Consider the following 17,735-nt stretch of genomic DNA (forward strand, 5'->3'; position numbering starts at 1 on the left):
TTTGTTTGCACTGGCGTTGAGAATTGGCAGTACTTCCCTAGGCTGGGCAGGAGTTTACGTTTGTTGATAGTACAATGCCATCTAGTGACTGCTCACATGAAGCAATGGAGAAATGGCCGAGGAAGAACGTTGGCCAGAGCAGGTCACACAGGTTGCAAGGACAGTTCATTCATAGCTGCAAGAAGACTGCTTTATGGGAGGTGGAATAAGATGAAGTCTGATCCCTTGTGCCTTGAAATGAGACCCCTGCAAAAAATGCAGCCTGTTTGGGAGCGTGATGGGAGGTGGTGTGAGCCATGAGAGAGGAGGGTGGCTTTCTTATGCAGCCAGCTTGCAAAATTTACTTACCTTAAGAGATCTTAATCTTTGTAAAAACTCTTACAAAGCCTGTCATAATCTTTTGGTAAAGGTCTCTTTCCAATGAAGGTAAGCATTTAAATGTTACATATATACGTATTTTCTCCTCTGTTTCTTTGCAGCTTGATCATATATTGTCCCCTCCACCTATGCCTTCTCGAAAAACCAGCAGTCCTGAAGTATCTTCTAGCCCTGGAAAGTCTTCTAAATTTAAGAGACAGCTGAGTGAAGATGGGAGACAGCTCAGAAGAGGTAGCCTTGGAGGAGCAATGACAGGTAAGTTTGGGATGCATGTGATCATAGAATCATAGAATCATAGAATCAACCAGGTTGGAAGAGACCTCCAAGATCATCCAGTCCAACCTATCACCCAGCCCTAACCAATCAACTAGACCATGGCACTAAGTGCCTCATCCAGTCTTTTCTTGAAGGCCCCCAGGGACAGTGCCTCCACCACCTCCCTGGGCAGCCCATTCCAATGAGCTGATGATGCCTTGACTCCCAGAGTTTGCCTTGTGTTTGAACTCCTTGGCAGAAGTGTGAGATCCACCTGGAATTTCATAAAGTCCCTTCCACACACACTCCCCCATTGTCAGTGAGGTGAGCTCATGTTTCAGGCTCTACTTCCCTGGAGTGCTGATAGGTGGCCAAGCATATGGCTGGAAAATGACTTATTTCTTGAAAAATTTGAAAATTTCAGGATTGTGGCATTTATCTTGAGGGCTTCGTTTGGTGACTTAAGGGTTATTTGAGACAGGCTTGCATACATTCATCATGGGATCACATACATCTTGTTTCCTCAAGAAGCCTAAGTGCACAGATGCCTCCTTTAGATTTGATACCTTTAAAGAAAAAGCAGTTTGGCTTCATTAATCTGGTGAAGTCATTGCAAGGGAGGGGGGGCATTACAGATAGCCACTGGCCATGGACTCCGACTTCTCCTCCACAGAGGCATGCCAAAGTAGCAGGAAGCTTGAGGAGCGCTGAGGCATCCTTAAGAATGACAGCACCTGTGGAAGATGTCAGATGCTGAAATCATGTTTGTATGCTGGGAGCTGGATAGCATCAGCAGTCACTGAAAAGTGTTTTTGACTGTGGAGTGAAATGAATGTGAAAACATTGGGAGAAGTTGTGGCACTTAGTATAGTTAAAGAAGAAGATTCTCTTTAATTCACTAGAATTTGACAATGAAATATATTCTTGAAGAGCACAATTTCAAACAGTTTGAAGATATTCTGAAGAGCAAAATATTAAGTAACTGAAGAGAAAGACAATAGATTTCAGTGATTTTAGTAAAAAGGGGACTCAACATGTTTTTTTTAATCTATTCAGGTGATGCCCGTTTGATATCAGGTGAAATTCAAACTAGAGAGCTGAGTTGGCCTTTACTTGAGATGTAACTGTCTTCTGTCACTAAATTCTGTTCTTCTCTAAGAAGCTATTGCAGTACTTCTCTTTGTAATCAGTTGCTTAGAATTGACTCTAAGGAGTGACAAATCTTATAAATCACAGAATCATAGAATCATAGAATTATCCGGGTTGGAAGAGACCTCCAAGATCATCCAGGCCAACCTAGCACCCAGCCCTCTCCAGTCAACTAGAGCATGGCACTAAGTGCCTCATCCAATCTTTTCTTCAACACCTCCAGGGACAGTGCCTCCACCACCTCCCTGGGCAGCCCATTCCAATGGGAAATCACTCTCTCTGGCAAGAACTTCCTCCTAATATCCAGCCTATACCTACCCTGGCACAACTTGAGACTGTGTCCCCTTGTTCTATTGCTGGTTGTCTGGGAGAAGAGGCCACCCCCCACCTGGCTACAATGTCCCTTCAGGTGGTTGTAGACAGCAATGAGGTCACCCCTGAGCCTCCTCTTCTCCAGGCTAAACAGCCCCAACTCCCTCAGCCTCTCCTCATAGGGTTTGTGTTTCAGGCCTCTCACCAGCTTTGTTGCCCTTCTCTGGACACATTCCAGCATCTCAACATCTCTCTTGAATTGAGGGGCCCAGAAGTTGACACAGTACTCAAGGTGTGGCCTGACCAGTGCTGAGTACAGGGGCAGAATAACCTCCCTTGTCCAACTGGCCACACTGTTCCTGATGCAGGCCAGGATGCCATTGGCTCTCTTGGCCACCTGGGCACACTGCTGGCTCATCTTCAGCTACTATCTACCAGTACCCCCAGGTCCCTTTCTTCCTGGCTGCTCTCCAGCCACTCTGTCCCCAGCCTGTAGTGCTGCTTGGGGTTGTTGTGGCCAAAGTGCAGAACCCTGCACTTGGCCTTGTTAGATCTCATCCCATTGGCCTCTGTCCACCCATCCAGCCTGTCCAGGTCCCTCTGCAGGGCTCTCCTACCTTCCAACAGATCCACACCTGCTCCTAGCTTGGTTTCATCTGCAAACTTACTGATGCTGGACTCAATCCCCTCATCCAGATCATCAATAAAGATATTGAACAGGACTGGACCCAGCACTGATCCTTGGGGAACACCACTAGTGACAGATGCCAACTGGATGTGGCACCATTCACCACCACTCTCTGGGCTCTGCCATCCAGCCAGTTCTTGACCCATATCAGAATGAATCTGTCCAAACCATGAGCTGCCAGCTTGGCTAGGAGTTTGTTGTGGCAGACAGTGTCAAAGGCTTTGCTGAAGTCCAGGTAGACTACATCCACAGCCTGCCCCACATTCACCAGGCAGGTAACCTGATTATTTTTATTTTTCACTTACAAAATTAAATTGTCTCATACTTTATCTGAAGGAAAGATAGGTACTACTACGGGAACTTCTTGAGCCATATGAACGCATAATTGTTGCTGTGATTTTTGGTCTCACTAAGATAAGATCTGCTGTTTCAAATACTATCCAGAGTTGGATTATGAAGATTTCAGAAATAGTATAAGAGTATTTGTGACCTGTGTGGGCTTTTGTGGAACCTGAGTGACTTGAAGTAGTTGGAACTGTCAATTTTACTAACCATATCAGTGAACTGTGGTTTCTGTGAGGTATCACTACTCTAAAACTTGAAGTGTAGCTCAAGTTACTGCTTTACTGAAACAAATTGTCAGCACATTGCTTTATATTTCATCAAGAGCTGATGTGGATTTTTAATTTTGTTTTTAACTGTGAAGTTGGGTAGTAGTCTTTAAAAAATAAAACTTTCCCTAATAATCCCTGCTGATATAGACTGGGAGAAGACAGCCTAATCAAAACCAAACTAAGGAAATGCACTCTGCTGCTGTAATCTCTGATCTTTAGTCCTGAATTGTTGCTTGAGGCCTCTCTAAATGAAAATGGATGTGCTTTTTGTGTACTTTCAATATGTTGTGCAGGGTTTCATGTCAGGATTTGGGAATACAGTGTGCAATGATGTTGAATCATAGAATCACAGAATCAGTCAGGATTGGAAGGGACCCAAGCATCATCTAGTTCCAACCTCCCTGCCATGGGCAGGGACACCCTACCCTAGATCAGGCTGGACAGAGCCCCGTCCTGCCTGGTCTTAAACACCTCCAGGCATGGGGCCTGTTAAACTGCTTTATTAATGTAGTGCACTTTAAATGAACCTGAATACCCAGAGGCTTTGCTATCTTAAAATAGTTCAATATCTTAAAAGCTTTCCTGATACTGATTAAATTAATCAAAATCATTCTGATGACAGAAGGTTCTTGATATTTTTTTCAGGATTTAAAAAGCCAAAATAGTTTAAATAAGCAACTGTGGATACAGAACTATTTCCTAGAATTGTTTAAAGGGCTCAGAAATCAGAAAAGTTTCATAATTTCAGCATTACCTTGCTCTTGTATTTACCTGTGTTCTTTAGCATAATTAAGTTTTTGAGGTGTTTTTGGGTTTATTTTTGTGTGTTTTTTATTTTTTTTTTGGGGGTGTGTGTGGGTTTTTTTATAAGTTTCTTTAATGGTTGCTATTCTGGATTGAAGATACTAGAATCATCACAGCATCATTTCAGGAAAAGAAAAAGCAAAGGGAGAAGGCCTTCTTTTAAAGTGAGTGAGCGAATATGTCCTTGGTTTGTGATTGCTTCTATTTTCAAACATCCCTTCTCTGACTTCTGTTTGATTCTTGATATTTCTGACATGAAAACATATTCATGGCCCAAAGTGGAAAAAACTTGGAGACCTATCATTTGCATAAATATTTGATCTTTAATATCACTTTACCCTGATGACTCTCTTCTTTTTATCTTCTGTTTCTCACTTCAGTTTTGTTATTTTTGACATTTTAACGGTGGCTCTCAGTCCACTGGAAAATAGTTCACAAAAGTATTTTTGACATTGTTTAAGGGTCTCTGCCTCTGTTGTTTGAAAATGTTGCCTTTGCTAAACTCTTAGAAATACATTAAATGTTAGTAAATAATGCCAAAGAGAAGACTCCTGGCTTACAGATTTGCAGAGTATTCCTATGTTAATGCTTGTCCCTCTGCTCTGCCCTGGTAAGACCTCATCTGGAATATTCTGTTCAGTTTTGGGGTCCCCAGTTCAGGAAGGACAAGGATCTACTTGAGAGAATCCAACAGAGGGCTACGAAGATGATTAAGGGACTGGAGCCTTATGAATAGAGGCTAAGGGAGCTGAGGCTTTTTGCTCTGGTGAAGAGACGATTTAGAGGTGATCCAATCAGTGTTTATAACTATCTGAGGGCTGGGTGTCAAGAGACAGGGGACAGACTCTTCTCAGTTGTGCCCTGTGACCAGGTAAGGGGTAATGGGTATAAACTACAGCACAGGAAGTTCCAACTCACTGTGAGGAAAAACTTCTTTACTGTAAGGGTCACAAAGCACTGGAACAGGCTGCCCAGAGTCCCCTTCTCTGGGCATTTTCAAGACCCGTCTGGGTGCACTCCTGTGCAACCTGTGCTAGATTCCATGCTCCTACTCTGGCAGGGGGCTTTGGACTCAATGATCTATGGAGGTCCCTTCCCAACCCCTAACATTCTCTGATCTTGTTGTTCTCTTCAAATGTTAGAAACTGCATTGTGTTTTCTGTCTTACTTTGACCTTGCCTTTACTGTTAAAAACACGTTATTGTTGAGCCACAGAGGGTAAGTAGTACTGGCAATAAAAACAAACAAACAAAAGGTATCTCGTTTATGTAAACCGAGATAGTTCAAATCCTCAAGGACTGAAAACTAGTAGAGGTAAAGAAACAGGGGGTTTATCTCTGGTCATAGACCCCAAATAAATAAGTTTATTTGGCTTTGCCAGGAGGAGTAATATTGTGCATGACAAAAGAAGGAGGAAAATCCACACTGCTGCAGTATATTTAATGAAACTAAACCTGAAGAATTACAGAGAACCTACTACTCTGAACTAATCTGAGCTGATTAATGTGAATTACAAAACTCCTTATGTAGGAATGTAAGTTTGGAAACTTGGAGAAGTGGGATAGAAAGTGAACTTTCATTCCACACAGCTTCAGGGAAATTGGAATCCACTTCTTGTTGTGGGTGGTGTCACTTCCTCTCCCCCCCCAACCCCGTGAATTGTCCAGTTTTAAGCAATGTAGCAACCATACTTTGGAGTTGAAGAAAATTAAATCTATGATTTTGAGAATAAATCTACTGTTGATTCCTGGTGAACATTACTAGGGAACCACTGCTTTCAAATAAATTTGTCCAGTAAAATAAAGTAATACTCCTTGCAAGAGATACCATGCTATTATATTTTGGAAAAGTCACTTCAGTCTAATTAATGCCTTGGTTTTACTAATCTTAATCTTCATCCTCAGTGTGGAAGAAGACTTTATTGTGTGTGGACTGCTGTTAGTGTAAACAATCTACTTTAGTACTTTTACTTGTGAAATGCTAGCAATACTGCTTCACAGAAAGGATGAAAACCAGTGTTTCACAATAGAGGTGTCTAAGCATTAGCATTTGTGAGATAAATCAACTTCAGAGTGAAAGTGTTTGAATGTGATTTAAAACCAGTATCTCTTTTAATTTGTAGTGTGTTTCCAAAGGGTTATAAAATCTTGGTCAGCAAAACCACTTACAAACTGGTCAGTGTTTGCCTTTCTCCTCTTTCATTGCTTCTGTATCTTACTTCTCTCCAGCACTCTCCTTCCCTGCATGCATGCATTCCTCTAACAGTGCTAGCAACAAGCTGGGAAGTAAACTGGAGTTTTAGATGTTCTGCTTGTGCCGTAGATGGTGTAAAACTTAATCCTTGTGCAGAATAAATCCTGTTGCAAAGCTGAGATGGAGTTGTTTTATAGCTCAGGTCAAATACAGTGAGAAAGATCACTGCTTCGAAGAACTCTGCTGCCCTCTGACCGCCAGGCCATCGGACAAGTGCTGAACAGACTGGGAACTAAGTGCAGGCATGTGGGCTTCTCTGAATGCACGAGTATTTAAATGCCCCTCACCCTAGCCTTAGACTGCCTTCTTAAGGATTCCTAACAGTGCACAGACTCGGGCTTTAAACCTTGTTTCTAATCAGGAGTAAAGATGTTTAATTAAAAAGCTGCTTTTCTGTGGTGGCTGCTTTTCTTGATCTGCACAAACTTCAAAGGACTGTGTGTAGTCAGAGGGGTTTTGGCTTAAATTGTCTGCAGATTTTAGTTTGCTGTGTTCAGAGATGCTTAAATAGAATCCATTGCAGAAAGTAATATGAAAGGCTGAGAAATTAAATGAGCTTTTACCACAGAGGGGGTTAACCTGGCAAATCACTCAGACAAGCAAATCGAATTGGTCTTGCTTTCATGTTCCATTGCTGCTCCTCGGTTTGCACTGTGCTGTACAATGCAGCTTTGTTCAGTCTCCTGAGCAGTTCTGGTGCCACATTTGGAGATTGTTATCTCCCTTTCTACTTCTAAAAGGTATGAGAGCGTATTTCTGAGATGTTTATGTTTTGCAAAGCACTGCAGCTAGCTCAGTTGTCTCTATACTGCACTGATAAGCTCTGCAATTAGATAATTAAAAAAATAAATACAGTTTGTTACCTCCTGGTATCAATAACTGCCTGGAAACAAACTTCCTGCTGGGCTGGTTGTCTGTAATTGTGCTAAGGCCATTATCATGCTAATCTTGAACTGATCTCCTACAGATATTGGTGATATAATACATACAGATTTCATTTTATAGAACCTTTAATCCAGAGATCTTAAAGAACTTTAATGACATTACCTCAGGATCTAGTGAAGGACTAAAAAATAAGAAATCTTGGAGTGCACATATTTTTCTTCTCTTGTATTTATGCTTTGATCAGCTTTCCACCTCTGAGTCATCAGTCATCTGAATACGTTCAGCAGTTTCACTGTTGCCAGATAAGTAATATGTGGTTGATTTGAAATATATTTGGGGATTCTCAGTCTGGTTTTGTATCAGAGATTCATCATGCTACTAACACTAATTAGCAGAAAGATCAACAGCTTTATGGGCCATGAAGAACAAGCTGTTCTCTGTGGGTTGGTGTGTGCTGGCAGGATCTGGAAGGGGTGCTTTTCCCTCTTCATACAGGGTAGCAGTTGGTGGTAGTAGAAATCCAGAGTTTTCACAAACATGGTACTCTATAATAAAAAAAAACAACCAACCACCCTTTTTTCTTCCCCCATTATTATTGTTGAAAATATTAGCTCATTAAGCCTCTCAAAGATGTGTATTTGACACAATGGAAATTTGAGCATAAAAATCACCCAACTTGTACCTTAAAACCTTTTTCATAGAATCAGTCAGGGTTGGAAGGGACCACAAGGATCGTCTAGTTCCAACCCCCCTGCCATGAGCAGGGACACCCTACCATAGATCAGACTGACCACAGGCTCATCCAGCCTGGATTTAAGCACCTCCAGACATGGGGCCTCAACCACCTCCCTGGGCAACCCATTCCAGGCTCTCACCACTCTCATGCTGAACAACTTCCTTCTTACATCCAGTTTGAACCTACCCATCTCCAGCTTTGCTCCATTCCCCCTAGTCCTGTCATTCCCCAAGAGCCTAAAAAGTCCCTGCCCAGCTTTTTTGTGGGCCCCCTTCAGATACTGGAAGGCCACAAGAAGGTCACCTCGGAGCCTTCTTTTCTCCAGACTGCACAGCCCCAACTCTTTCAGTCTGTCCTCATAGCGGAGAGGTGCTCCAGCCCTCTGCTCATCCTCGTGGCCCTTCTCTGGACATGCTCCAGCATGTCCACATCCTTTTTGTCATGGGGGCTCCAGAACTGGATGCAGTACTCCAGGTGGGGTCTCACCAGAGCTGCGCAGATGGGGCAAATCACCTCCCTTGCCCCGCTGGCCACACTTCTCCTGCTGCAGCCCAGGCTCTGGTTGGCTTTCTGGGCTGCAGATACAGGACACTGCACTTGCTCTTGTTGAAACTCATGAGGTTGGCATGTGCCCACCTCTCTAGTCTGTCCAGGTCTCTCTGGATGGCATCCCTGCCCTCCAGCCTATCTGCTGCACCACAGCTTGGTGTCAGCAAACTTGCTGAGGGTGCACTCAGTGCCACTGTCCATGTCACCAACAAAGATGCTGAACAAGACTGGTCCTAGGACTGATTCCTGAGGGACTCCACTTGTCACTGGCCTCCACTTGGACCTGTTGACAGCCACTCTTTGGGTGCAGCCATCAAGCCAGTTCTTTATCCATCTTGTGGTCCACCCATCAAACCCATGTGTCACCAGCCTGGAGACCAGGACGTGGTGCGGGACAGTGTCAGAGGCCATGCTCAGGTCCAGGTAAATGACATCAGTTGCTCACCCCTTGTCTGTTAATGTTGTGACCTGTTCATAGGAGGCCACCAGGTATTCAGGCAGGATTTCTGGAAATGGTGGCACCCCATTCTACACATGCCTTATCATAACTGTGATGTGACTGTTGTGAGGGTATCATTTAAAAAGGTTATTTTTACCAGTGATGGCCAGTAGACAAGGGAGAAATGTTTCCATTTTCCTGGGCACTACATCCAAGTTGATCGGGACTTCTGGCGGCAGGACTAATTAATTATGTATGTGCTGCTCCCTGCCATCTCTGGGATATCACTTGCTGGCCACGTTCTGCCTGCCCAGACCCAGCTTCTACTCCTGGGCAAGCTGGAGTGCTGCAGAAGGCTGTGGAAGCATGGCTGCCAGCACTGAATCTCTGTCAGATGTGCCTTTCCATAGGAAATTTTATTTCCTATGTTTTCTTCCCATCTTATGTGAGAGCTATAAAGTATGTTTCCAAAATGGTTTTGGCTTTGTGATGCATGACAGGACTGGGTGTACAGGGTTTGGAGAGCCTTTGCAGTTGTAACTCCCTTTGGGCTTTCACCAACACCCAATGCTAGCCCAGCACCAGTGCTACCACTTAGTTTCTGGGTATAAAAGATAGGAATGGTCAACAGCTGGATGTGTGTGAGGACAGGCACAGCATGCTTTGTTCAGTAGCACTACCTAGCCAGAGCATGTCCTGTGAAGCTTTTTCACTGCCTTCCTCAAAAGCTGCCTTAAAGTACTGTACTACTTGTTAAAACTTGCAGAATTAGTAGAAATAGGGAGAAGTCAGATATTCTATAATGACACACCTGTGAAAACGTGAGGTTTTTTAAAGCTTGCAATATAAAGCTGTCTTCTTCAGATTAAGTAGATGTATTCTGCTACGAAATATGCATGTTTAAATGGGTATTGGTGCAATGGTGGTTCACTTAACAATAAGTTACATTTGTCATTTTCACTTAGCTTCATGATTTAAGGCTTCAATCAACTTGCATAGCTGAACTGACTTTTACTTCCCTAGCAACATAATTTCCATATTCTTGACATGTCTGGAGTCTGTATCATGTAAAAGTCTGAGATGAGAACAGAAAATACTGTATTCCTGTCTCATTATTTTGCCTTTAACTTCTCAAATGCTGCTTAATTGTTCTTACATCTTCAGAACATGAGAAGTTGATTGTTGTTTGAGATCAAAGTGCACTGTAGCAGTATAGTACCTAATTAGCTGATACATTTGCAAGTTGCCTGTTTTGAAGGGTGGAGAAATAGTGTTTAACCCTCTTTGGGATGCATACAAAAGCAAAAATGTGAAGAAAATGAATATGCATATCAAATTTCTGAAGGTTGAGATGTAGCTGCCTAAGAAATGTCCCAAGAGCTTTAGAATTAGCTGGCTTAACCATGCTTAGCAGTGTAACTGGTAGAAGCACACATGAAAGAACTTGCCTGGGCTTAATTGAATGCTTGGGCTTAATTGGCTGATTACCTAAATCTGAGCTCTGAGAGGCTGTAGTTCTACTGTTGCGGGTACCTGAGATCTTAGTGCAAACCTGTCTCTGTATTGTATTTCTAGATAGGTTATAATTGCACATCAGGACTGCATTTTTTATAGTTCTAGAGGCTTAAGTCTTCCCTTTTCTTGTTATGGTTTCTCTTGAAAGGATATTGTGAAGCTGATGGTCTGGCCACATGTAGGGGGAAATTGTCCCTGCTTGCTCCAATACTTATTCTTTACCGTAAGTTGAACATACAGCTTGAGAAATGTTTGAGAGGAGGGAAGAGCAGTGGAAAGGTTTATAGATGTTTTCCAGTGAAATCAGGAGTAGGCTTTTCTGTTAGGAAACCCCACTTTTTGAAAAAATGATGAAAAGCACATAGTTACAGATTTCTTTAATTGTGTGGCATGGCAACATATACATGGAACAAAAATATGAATCATAATAGGAACTGTGGAGAAAGCAGCATGTTGCCACATCAGTTCATGCAGAAAACACCAAATGTCGAGGTGGTAGAGAGTTGCCAAGAATATTGGCAGCGAGCTAGAATATCTGTTCACATGGTGGTTGAAATGAGCAACAGTTTGCCAAAGTTCTTAAAATCTGAGCATATGTATTCTGGGCAAAACTGTTTCCATGTCTGACATTATTTAGAGTTGCTGGTAAGAGCTATCTCTGAGCTTTGGTATGCAGGACTCTCGTATTTGCAAAACTAACTAACTAAATGGAGGCACAGCACAACTGTCTTATCATGATTTAAATTTACTCCCTTTTTATGTGCTTTTGGTAGCATGAAGCATTCAGTCTGACCCTTAAATTTCTGTTCTTCTATTATCAGAGTTTAAGAACTGAATCTTCAATTTTTTTTTTAGAACAGGTGTAAACTGAAAAAAAAACCCAACAGTGGAAGGGAAGCAGGAATATCTGTGTATTGGGATTGTGTTGTAGAATGGACCTTCAGTTTGTAAGTTTAGGACCTATGTGTCAGAAATGTGGGGAAAAGGCTGTACTTGTTCGTAAGAATAAAAAGGAGGCAGCAGAGCATACCCAACTCTGAGGTAATTGAAAAATAAGATATATCTAATAATTTTTTTTTTGCTGAGTTGTAATTCAGTGGAGTTGGGAGGCAGGAAAGCAGAATTGTAAATGGTAACTTCATGCTGTAGGGCTTTGTCACATCGATGTCAGTGCCACTGGCTAACACTGCTGTAGTTCATTGGAATGGGCTGCCCAGGGAGGTGGTGGAGTCATCATTCCTGGAGGTGTTGAAGAAAAGACTGGATGAGGCACTTAGTGCCATGGTCTAGTTGACTGGCTAGGGCTGGGTGCTAGGTTGGACTGGATGATCTTGGAGATCTCTTCCAACCTGGTTGATTCTATGATTCTATGGTTTTTGGTATGGAAAAATTTAGTAAAAAAAAAAAACAAACTGAAACAATCAAGCAAAAACCCCACAAAATCCAAACATCACCCTCAGCCACAAATAAATAAATAAAAAAAAATAGAGATATTTCCTGCTGATCCCAAATGTCTTTCAAATATTTTATTGCTGTCACAGTACTTCAGTAATAGATAGCAAATAATCAAAATAAATTTGACTTCAGTGAGTGTCTTTCAGCAGAAGAAATTAGGGTAATTTTCATATGAGCAAAATTCTGTATTGTCGTTTAGGTGTTTTTCAGTGAGAAACTTGTTCCAGGCATGGAAATGATATTTATTTCTGGGAGGAAAACTTAACTGTGTGACATCTTATTCTTGGTAATTGGCTTAAAAACAATCTTGATTCTGTATCTCTTTGTAGTTAATGGAGGTTTTATTGTTAATTTAAAAAAAAAAACAACAAACAAACAGCAAATGTAGTTTGGGTATGAATCTAGCCCTGCATCATGCTAGTTTCTGGACCAAAACCAGATGTATCTGCTTCCTTTTCTAGTTTTGCCAATACTGATGAAATTTAAAGACAGATGTATTGTTTTTTTTTTTAAAACATCATAATCTGCCCCTGAAGGTTTTTGCCTATGGTAGGTCACAGCTATTTCATGCATGACTAGGAACTACTTCTTTATCTAATTTTTAGAAAGTGGAACCAAGACAGCACTTCGAGGAGATTTTGTACTACATCAAAAAGTGAAAAATCTGCAATTGGATTTTTTACAAAGGCTTCTTATACAGTAACAAGAGAAATTATAATGGAGTCAATTGCAGTTATAGGCAAAAGTATTTGTGGGTTTATTAGTCTGTTTTGGTCTTATATGGTAGGGCATACCAGACACTGAATGTGATGGAAATAGGAAGTAACACAGAGTGTGTTTGGACTTTCTACCAATAAGGGAACCAAGGCATATGAGACACAAGATGAATCATAGAATCATAGAATCATAGAATCAACCAGGTTGGAAGAGACCTCCAAGATCATCGAGTCCAACCTATCACCCAGCCCTAGCCAATCAACTAGACCATGGCACTGAGTGCCTCATCCAGTCTTTTCTTCAACACCTCCAGGGACGGTGCCTCCACCACCTCCCTGGGCAGCCCATTCCAATGGGAAATCACTCTCTCTGTGAAGAACTTCTTCCTAACATCCAGCCTATACCTACCCTGGCACAACTTGAGACTGTGTCCCATCTTCAAGGGGAAGATGACACTGAACTCCAGTAGTGTGCTCCCTATGTCCACCAACAGTTATGTAATGCACCATTAATGCTGAGGTGTTACCATATGCAATCAGCTTGTCACCTTTCATCAAAATGCATTTTGATACATCTGCTGGGCTAACAAGGGGTTCATTCAGGTGTGGCAAGAAGTGCTATTGGGTACAATCAGTGTTGTGACTTCAGAAGCCTTTGCAGAAGGAATGGGAGGAAGTCAAAGGCCATTTTGGGATCAAATGGGACAGCAGTGGAGTACTTGTATCAGTAAATAACTCACCTGTGTCAGTAGCTGATGAAAATATTAAGAAAATTACTGCTGGTGTGGCAGTGGTCTGTTGTTAACTGGAGATTACCCTGGACACTGGCAGTATCTATATGTTCTATATGGGCCAATATACCATACCAAGGTGAAAGGGATGACATGGAGTTGAGGTGAAGTCCACATGGGAGCAGCCTTATGAGTCAGAAAAGTAGCTGCTTGGAGCATTAAATCTGACAGCAGAAATGAGTGCAGTGTGAAAATCAATAATGCATTTCAGCTCAAGTTTTACTTGTAATACTGATACTTAAATCACTTATCAGTAAGGAAATTTGTAAGTGTAAATTTAAGGGCTTATTAAAAAAGGAGGGGTAGAAAGTGCATACGATTTCGAATGAAACTAGCAGGGAAAAGCTGTAGGAGTACTATCATGACAAGAAGAAAAAGGAGTGGATAATCTGAGGTGATTGACTTTGGTTCTTTTAAATGAAAGACTCCAGGGAGAGTTGCCGTGTAACTTGTTGTGGGAAGGGACTGCTTTATTGTGTGGTGGTTTAATGCAGGGGCACCCTAATCCCTCAAAGTGGACAGAGCTTTGGAAGAAATTTTTTTTTTCTGTAAGAAATGTTGGTGCTCCATTACCTCCAACTTTTCTTATTTTAAGAATCAGTATTAACAATACGGTGTTATTTCCCAGATAATTTGTTGCAACTGGCATTCTTGGTGGTAACTGCTAATCTCTTTGTAGTATCTTTGTAGTATCTTCACTGAGAAAGTCATTGGATACTGGAATGGGCTGCCCGGGGAGGTGGTGGAGTCGCTGTCCCTGGGGCTGTTCAAGGCAGGATTGGACGTGGCACTTGGTGCCATGGTCTGACCTTGAGCTCTGTGGTAAAGGGTTGGACTTGATCTGTGAGGTCTCTTCCAACCTTGGTGATACTGTGATACTGTGATCTCCATGTAAAGGTTTTTGCATAAGATATGGCTACTTTTTTAGCTTCTATAGAAAGCATGTTTGTTATATGCTGTATCTGTGGTTAAAAGGATATGTGGGTGTACAACTAAAAGGAGAATTGCAGTTCTAGACAGTCTGCTACAATTGCTTTAATTTCAGTATGTTGTGAAATCTGTGGTGCCAGCAATACTCCTGTTTGGGATAAGGGTGATAGGAAAGGTCATCCCAGCATCAATGGTGCTCCTATTTTCATTGGCAGTTTTGATCATGTTGACTGCCTTATTAGCTACTCTACAGAGCCTACAATGTTGCATAAAATATTTCACAGTATCACAGTATCACCAAGGTTGGAAGAGACCTCACAGATCATCAAGTCCAACCCTTTACCACAGTGCCCAAGGCTAGACCATGGCACCAAGTGCCACATCCAACCTTGCCTTGAACTGCCCCAGGGACGACGACTCCACCACCTCCCCAGGCAGCCCATTCCAGTGTCCAATGACTCTCTCAGTGAAGAACTTTCTCCTCACCTCAAGCCTAAATCTCCCCTGGCGCAGCTTGAGGCTGTGTCCTCTCGTTCTGGTGCTGGCCACCTGAGAGAAGAGAGCAACCTCCCCCTGGCCACAACCACCCTTCAGGTAGTTGTAGACAGCAATAAGGTCACCCCTGAGCCTCCTCTTCTCCAGGCTAAACAATCCCAGCTCCCTCAGCCTCTCCTCGTAGGGCTGTGCTCAAGGCCTCTCCCCAGCCTCGTTGCCCTTCTCTGGACATGCTCGAGCATCTCAATGTCCCTCCTAAACTGGGGGGCCCAGAACTGAACACAGTACTCCAGGTGTGGTCTGACCAGTGCAGAGTACAGGGGCAGAATGACCTCCCTGCTCCTGCTGACCACACCATTCCTGATGCAGGCCAGGATGCCACTGGCTCTCTTGGCCACCTGGGCACACTGCTGGCTCATGGTCAGGCGGGTATCAATCAGTACCCCCAGATCCCTCTCTGTTGGGCTGCTCTCCAGCCACTCCGACCCCAGCCTGTATCTCTGCATGGGGTTGTTGTGGCCAAAGTGCAGCACCCTGCACTTGGAGCTATTGAATGCCATCCCATTGGACTCTGCCCATCTGTCCAGGCGGTCAAGGTCCTGCTGCACTAGGGGTTCAAGAGAAATAAAGGAGTGTTAAATTAATTCTTCCTGTGCATACACTGTCTCTGATGCTGAAATAATCCACACTTGCTTTCTTGCTGGTCAGACAAAATCTTGTAGTTAAAGGAACAAGATTTTGTTGTTGTGAAGACGAGAACTGATTCTCTTCTGTACCAAAACACCTTACACTTCAGATATTTGAGCAAGAGAAAAAATAAGCAAAATATAGATGGCTGAAAAGGACAAAGAATAACAAGAATTAGACATGTTCTGCATCGGCACAGCCCTGCTCATGGGGAGGTACTTAGTGCTATACTCTGTACAGTGGCTGACATGAACAGGACTGACAATACTAGCTCTATGTTATGGAGCTGGCTCCCATTTAAAAGGAAAAATAAGTATGCCTTTCTTCTGGACTTCATTGACTTGTTCAAACCTTTATGGCTTGGGATCAGACTTAAACAAAACTGGATTGATTCCTGAACAAAATACAAATGTTTGTCTTTCATTTTTTTCTTCTTGGGAAGTTCAGTGGGATTAACCTGAAATGAAAATTAGTGCAGTCTCAAAAGAGCCTGACAATGGGTTTTGAGACCGATTTTCAGTTTCTACTAGAGAGTGCTTTGCTTAACTAGGGTTTTGCTCTTTCTTGGTTTTAAAAGAAGCTTCATGAAAAAAAGACCTATTTCTTGCTTGCGTTTTCCTTTGCTCTGAAGATCAGAGGAAAGCTCAATTGTTTTTCAGGTATTGATTCCTATGATGATAACATGCACTAAAGGTATGCTATGGTGGTCAAACTGGAAATTGTTTATTGTAATTTTCCCAGTGGCTTTGCAAGTGGGTTCTAACAGGGATTTGTGTAATACGTATGTGCTTGACAAAAGAAGTGTTGCCAAAACATTTTGCTGGTGTTGCCATCAGTTATAGGATGTCTTGCTTGCAACTATCTTGACTTTGCTGGAATTTTAGGAGCCTTGTTGCAGAGTTGTATTACAGTGATTGTAGTTTATAGTCTAGCTTGGAGAGACTTTTGCAACTGGGGACCCAGCACTAGGAAATCATAGAATCATAGAATTAACCAGGTTGGAAGAGACCTCCAGTCCAACCTATCCCCCAGCCCTAGCCAGTCAACTAGACCATCGCACTGAGTGCCTCATCCAATCTGATTTTACCTGGAGAACCTCATCTTACCATTGCCTCTCAGGAGCAGAGTGAAAAGGCAAGTAAAAAACATGCATAAACCTCTTTTGATGTGGAAAACATTAAAGAAATAACTCATACCTATTTAAATGTGAGATGTGTATAACTTACCTTTTCCCACTCTCTTTTAAATTCTGTTTTTCTTGCCCAGATGAAAGGAAATTAACCTTTCAAGTTAACAAATATAAACTCAGCACTGGTTAGGCCACACCTTGAGTACTGTGTCCAGTTCTGTGCCCTTCAATTTAAGAAAGATGTTGAGGTGCTTGAACGTGTCCAGAGAAGGGCAACAAGGCTGGTAAGGGGGCTGGGGCACAAGTTCTATGAGTTGCAGCTGAGGGAGCTGGGGTTGTTCAGCCTGGAGAAGAGGAGGCTCAGGGGAAACCATATTGCTCTCTACAACTACCTGAAAGCAGGTTGTAGCCAGGTGGGGCTGGTCTCTTCTCCCAGCCACCCAGTGACAGAACAAGAAGACACAGTCTCAAACTATGCCAGGGCAGGTTTAGGCTGGACATTAGGAAGAAATTCTTCACAGAGAGAGTGATTTGCCATTGGAATGGGCTGCCTGGGGAGGTGGTGGAGTCACCGTCCCTGGAGGTGTTTAAAAGGAGGCCATGGTTTAGTTAATTCAAAGGGTTAGGTGATAGGTTGGACTTGATGATCTTAGAGGTCTTTTACAACCTGGTTGATTCTGTGAACTGTAACTGGTCTGTTCTAGGGTTGACATCAATGGGATATCAGAAATGTCTTAAGCATATTATGGCATCCTTCTAGTTGAAGATGGTAGCGGCCTATGTGAAAACATAACCAGAATTTGATAGGAACAGGCAGAGAGAGCAGATGGGAAATGAAATAATTTTTTCCAGTCTGGAAAATGTTATTCTGGATAATTAGACAAGAAACCACATCTTTGTTGTATATTTTACTTCTAGTCTCAGCCAAGCTGTTAGCAAATTTGGTGAAAAATGT

General features: G+C 42.5%; 1 protein-coding gene across 5 annotated transcripts in view; it reads left to right on the forward strand.

Annotated features, from left to right (window-relative positions):
- MAST4 (microtubule associated serine/threonine kinase family member 4) overlaps positions 1-17,735 on the forward strand; it is a 354,406-nt gene that overhangs the window by 79,124 nt on the left and 257,547 nt on the right. For all 5 annotated transcript variants that reach the window (XM_064140713.1, XM_064140716.1, XM_064140714.1 and 2 more), the window contains exon 2: positions 480-633. In XM_064140713.1, the coding sequence (XP_063996783.1) occupies positions 480-633 (154 nt within the window). The remainder of the gene's footprint in view (positions 1-479; positions 634-17,735) is intronic.

The sequence above is a fragment of the Pogoniulus pusillus genome, chromosome Z, assembly GCF_015220805.1.
Source record: "Pogoniulus pusillus isolate bPogPus1 chromosome Z, bPogPus1.pri, whole genome shotgun sequence".
Lineage (NCBI taxonomy): Eukaryota > Metazoa > Chordata > Aves > Piciformes > Lybiidae > Pogoniulus > Pogoniulus pusillus.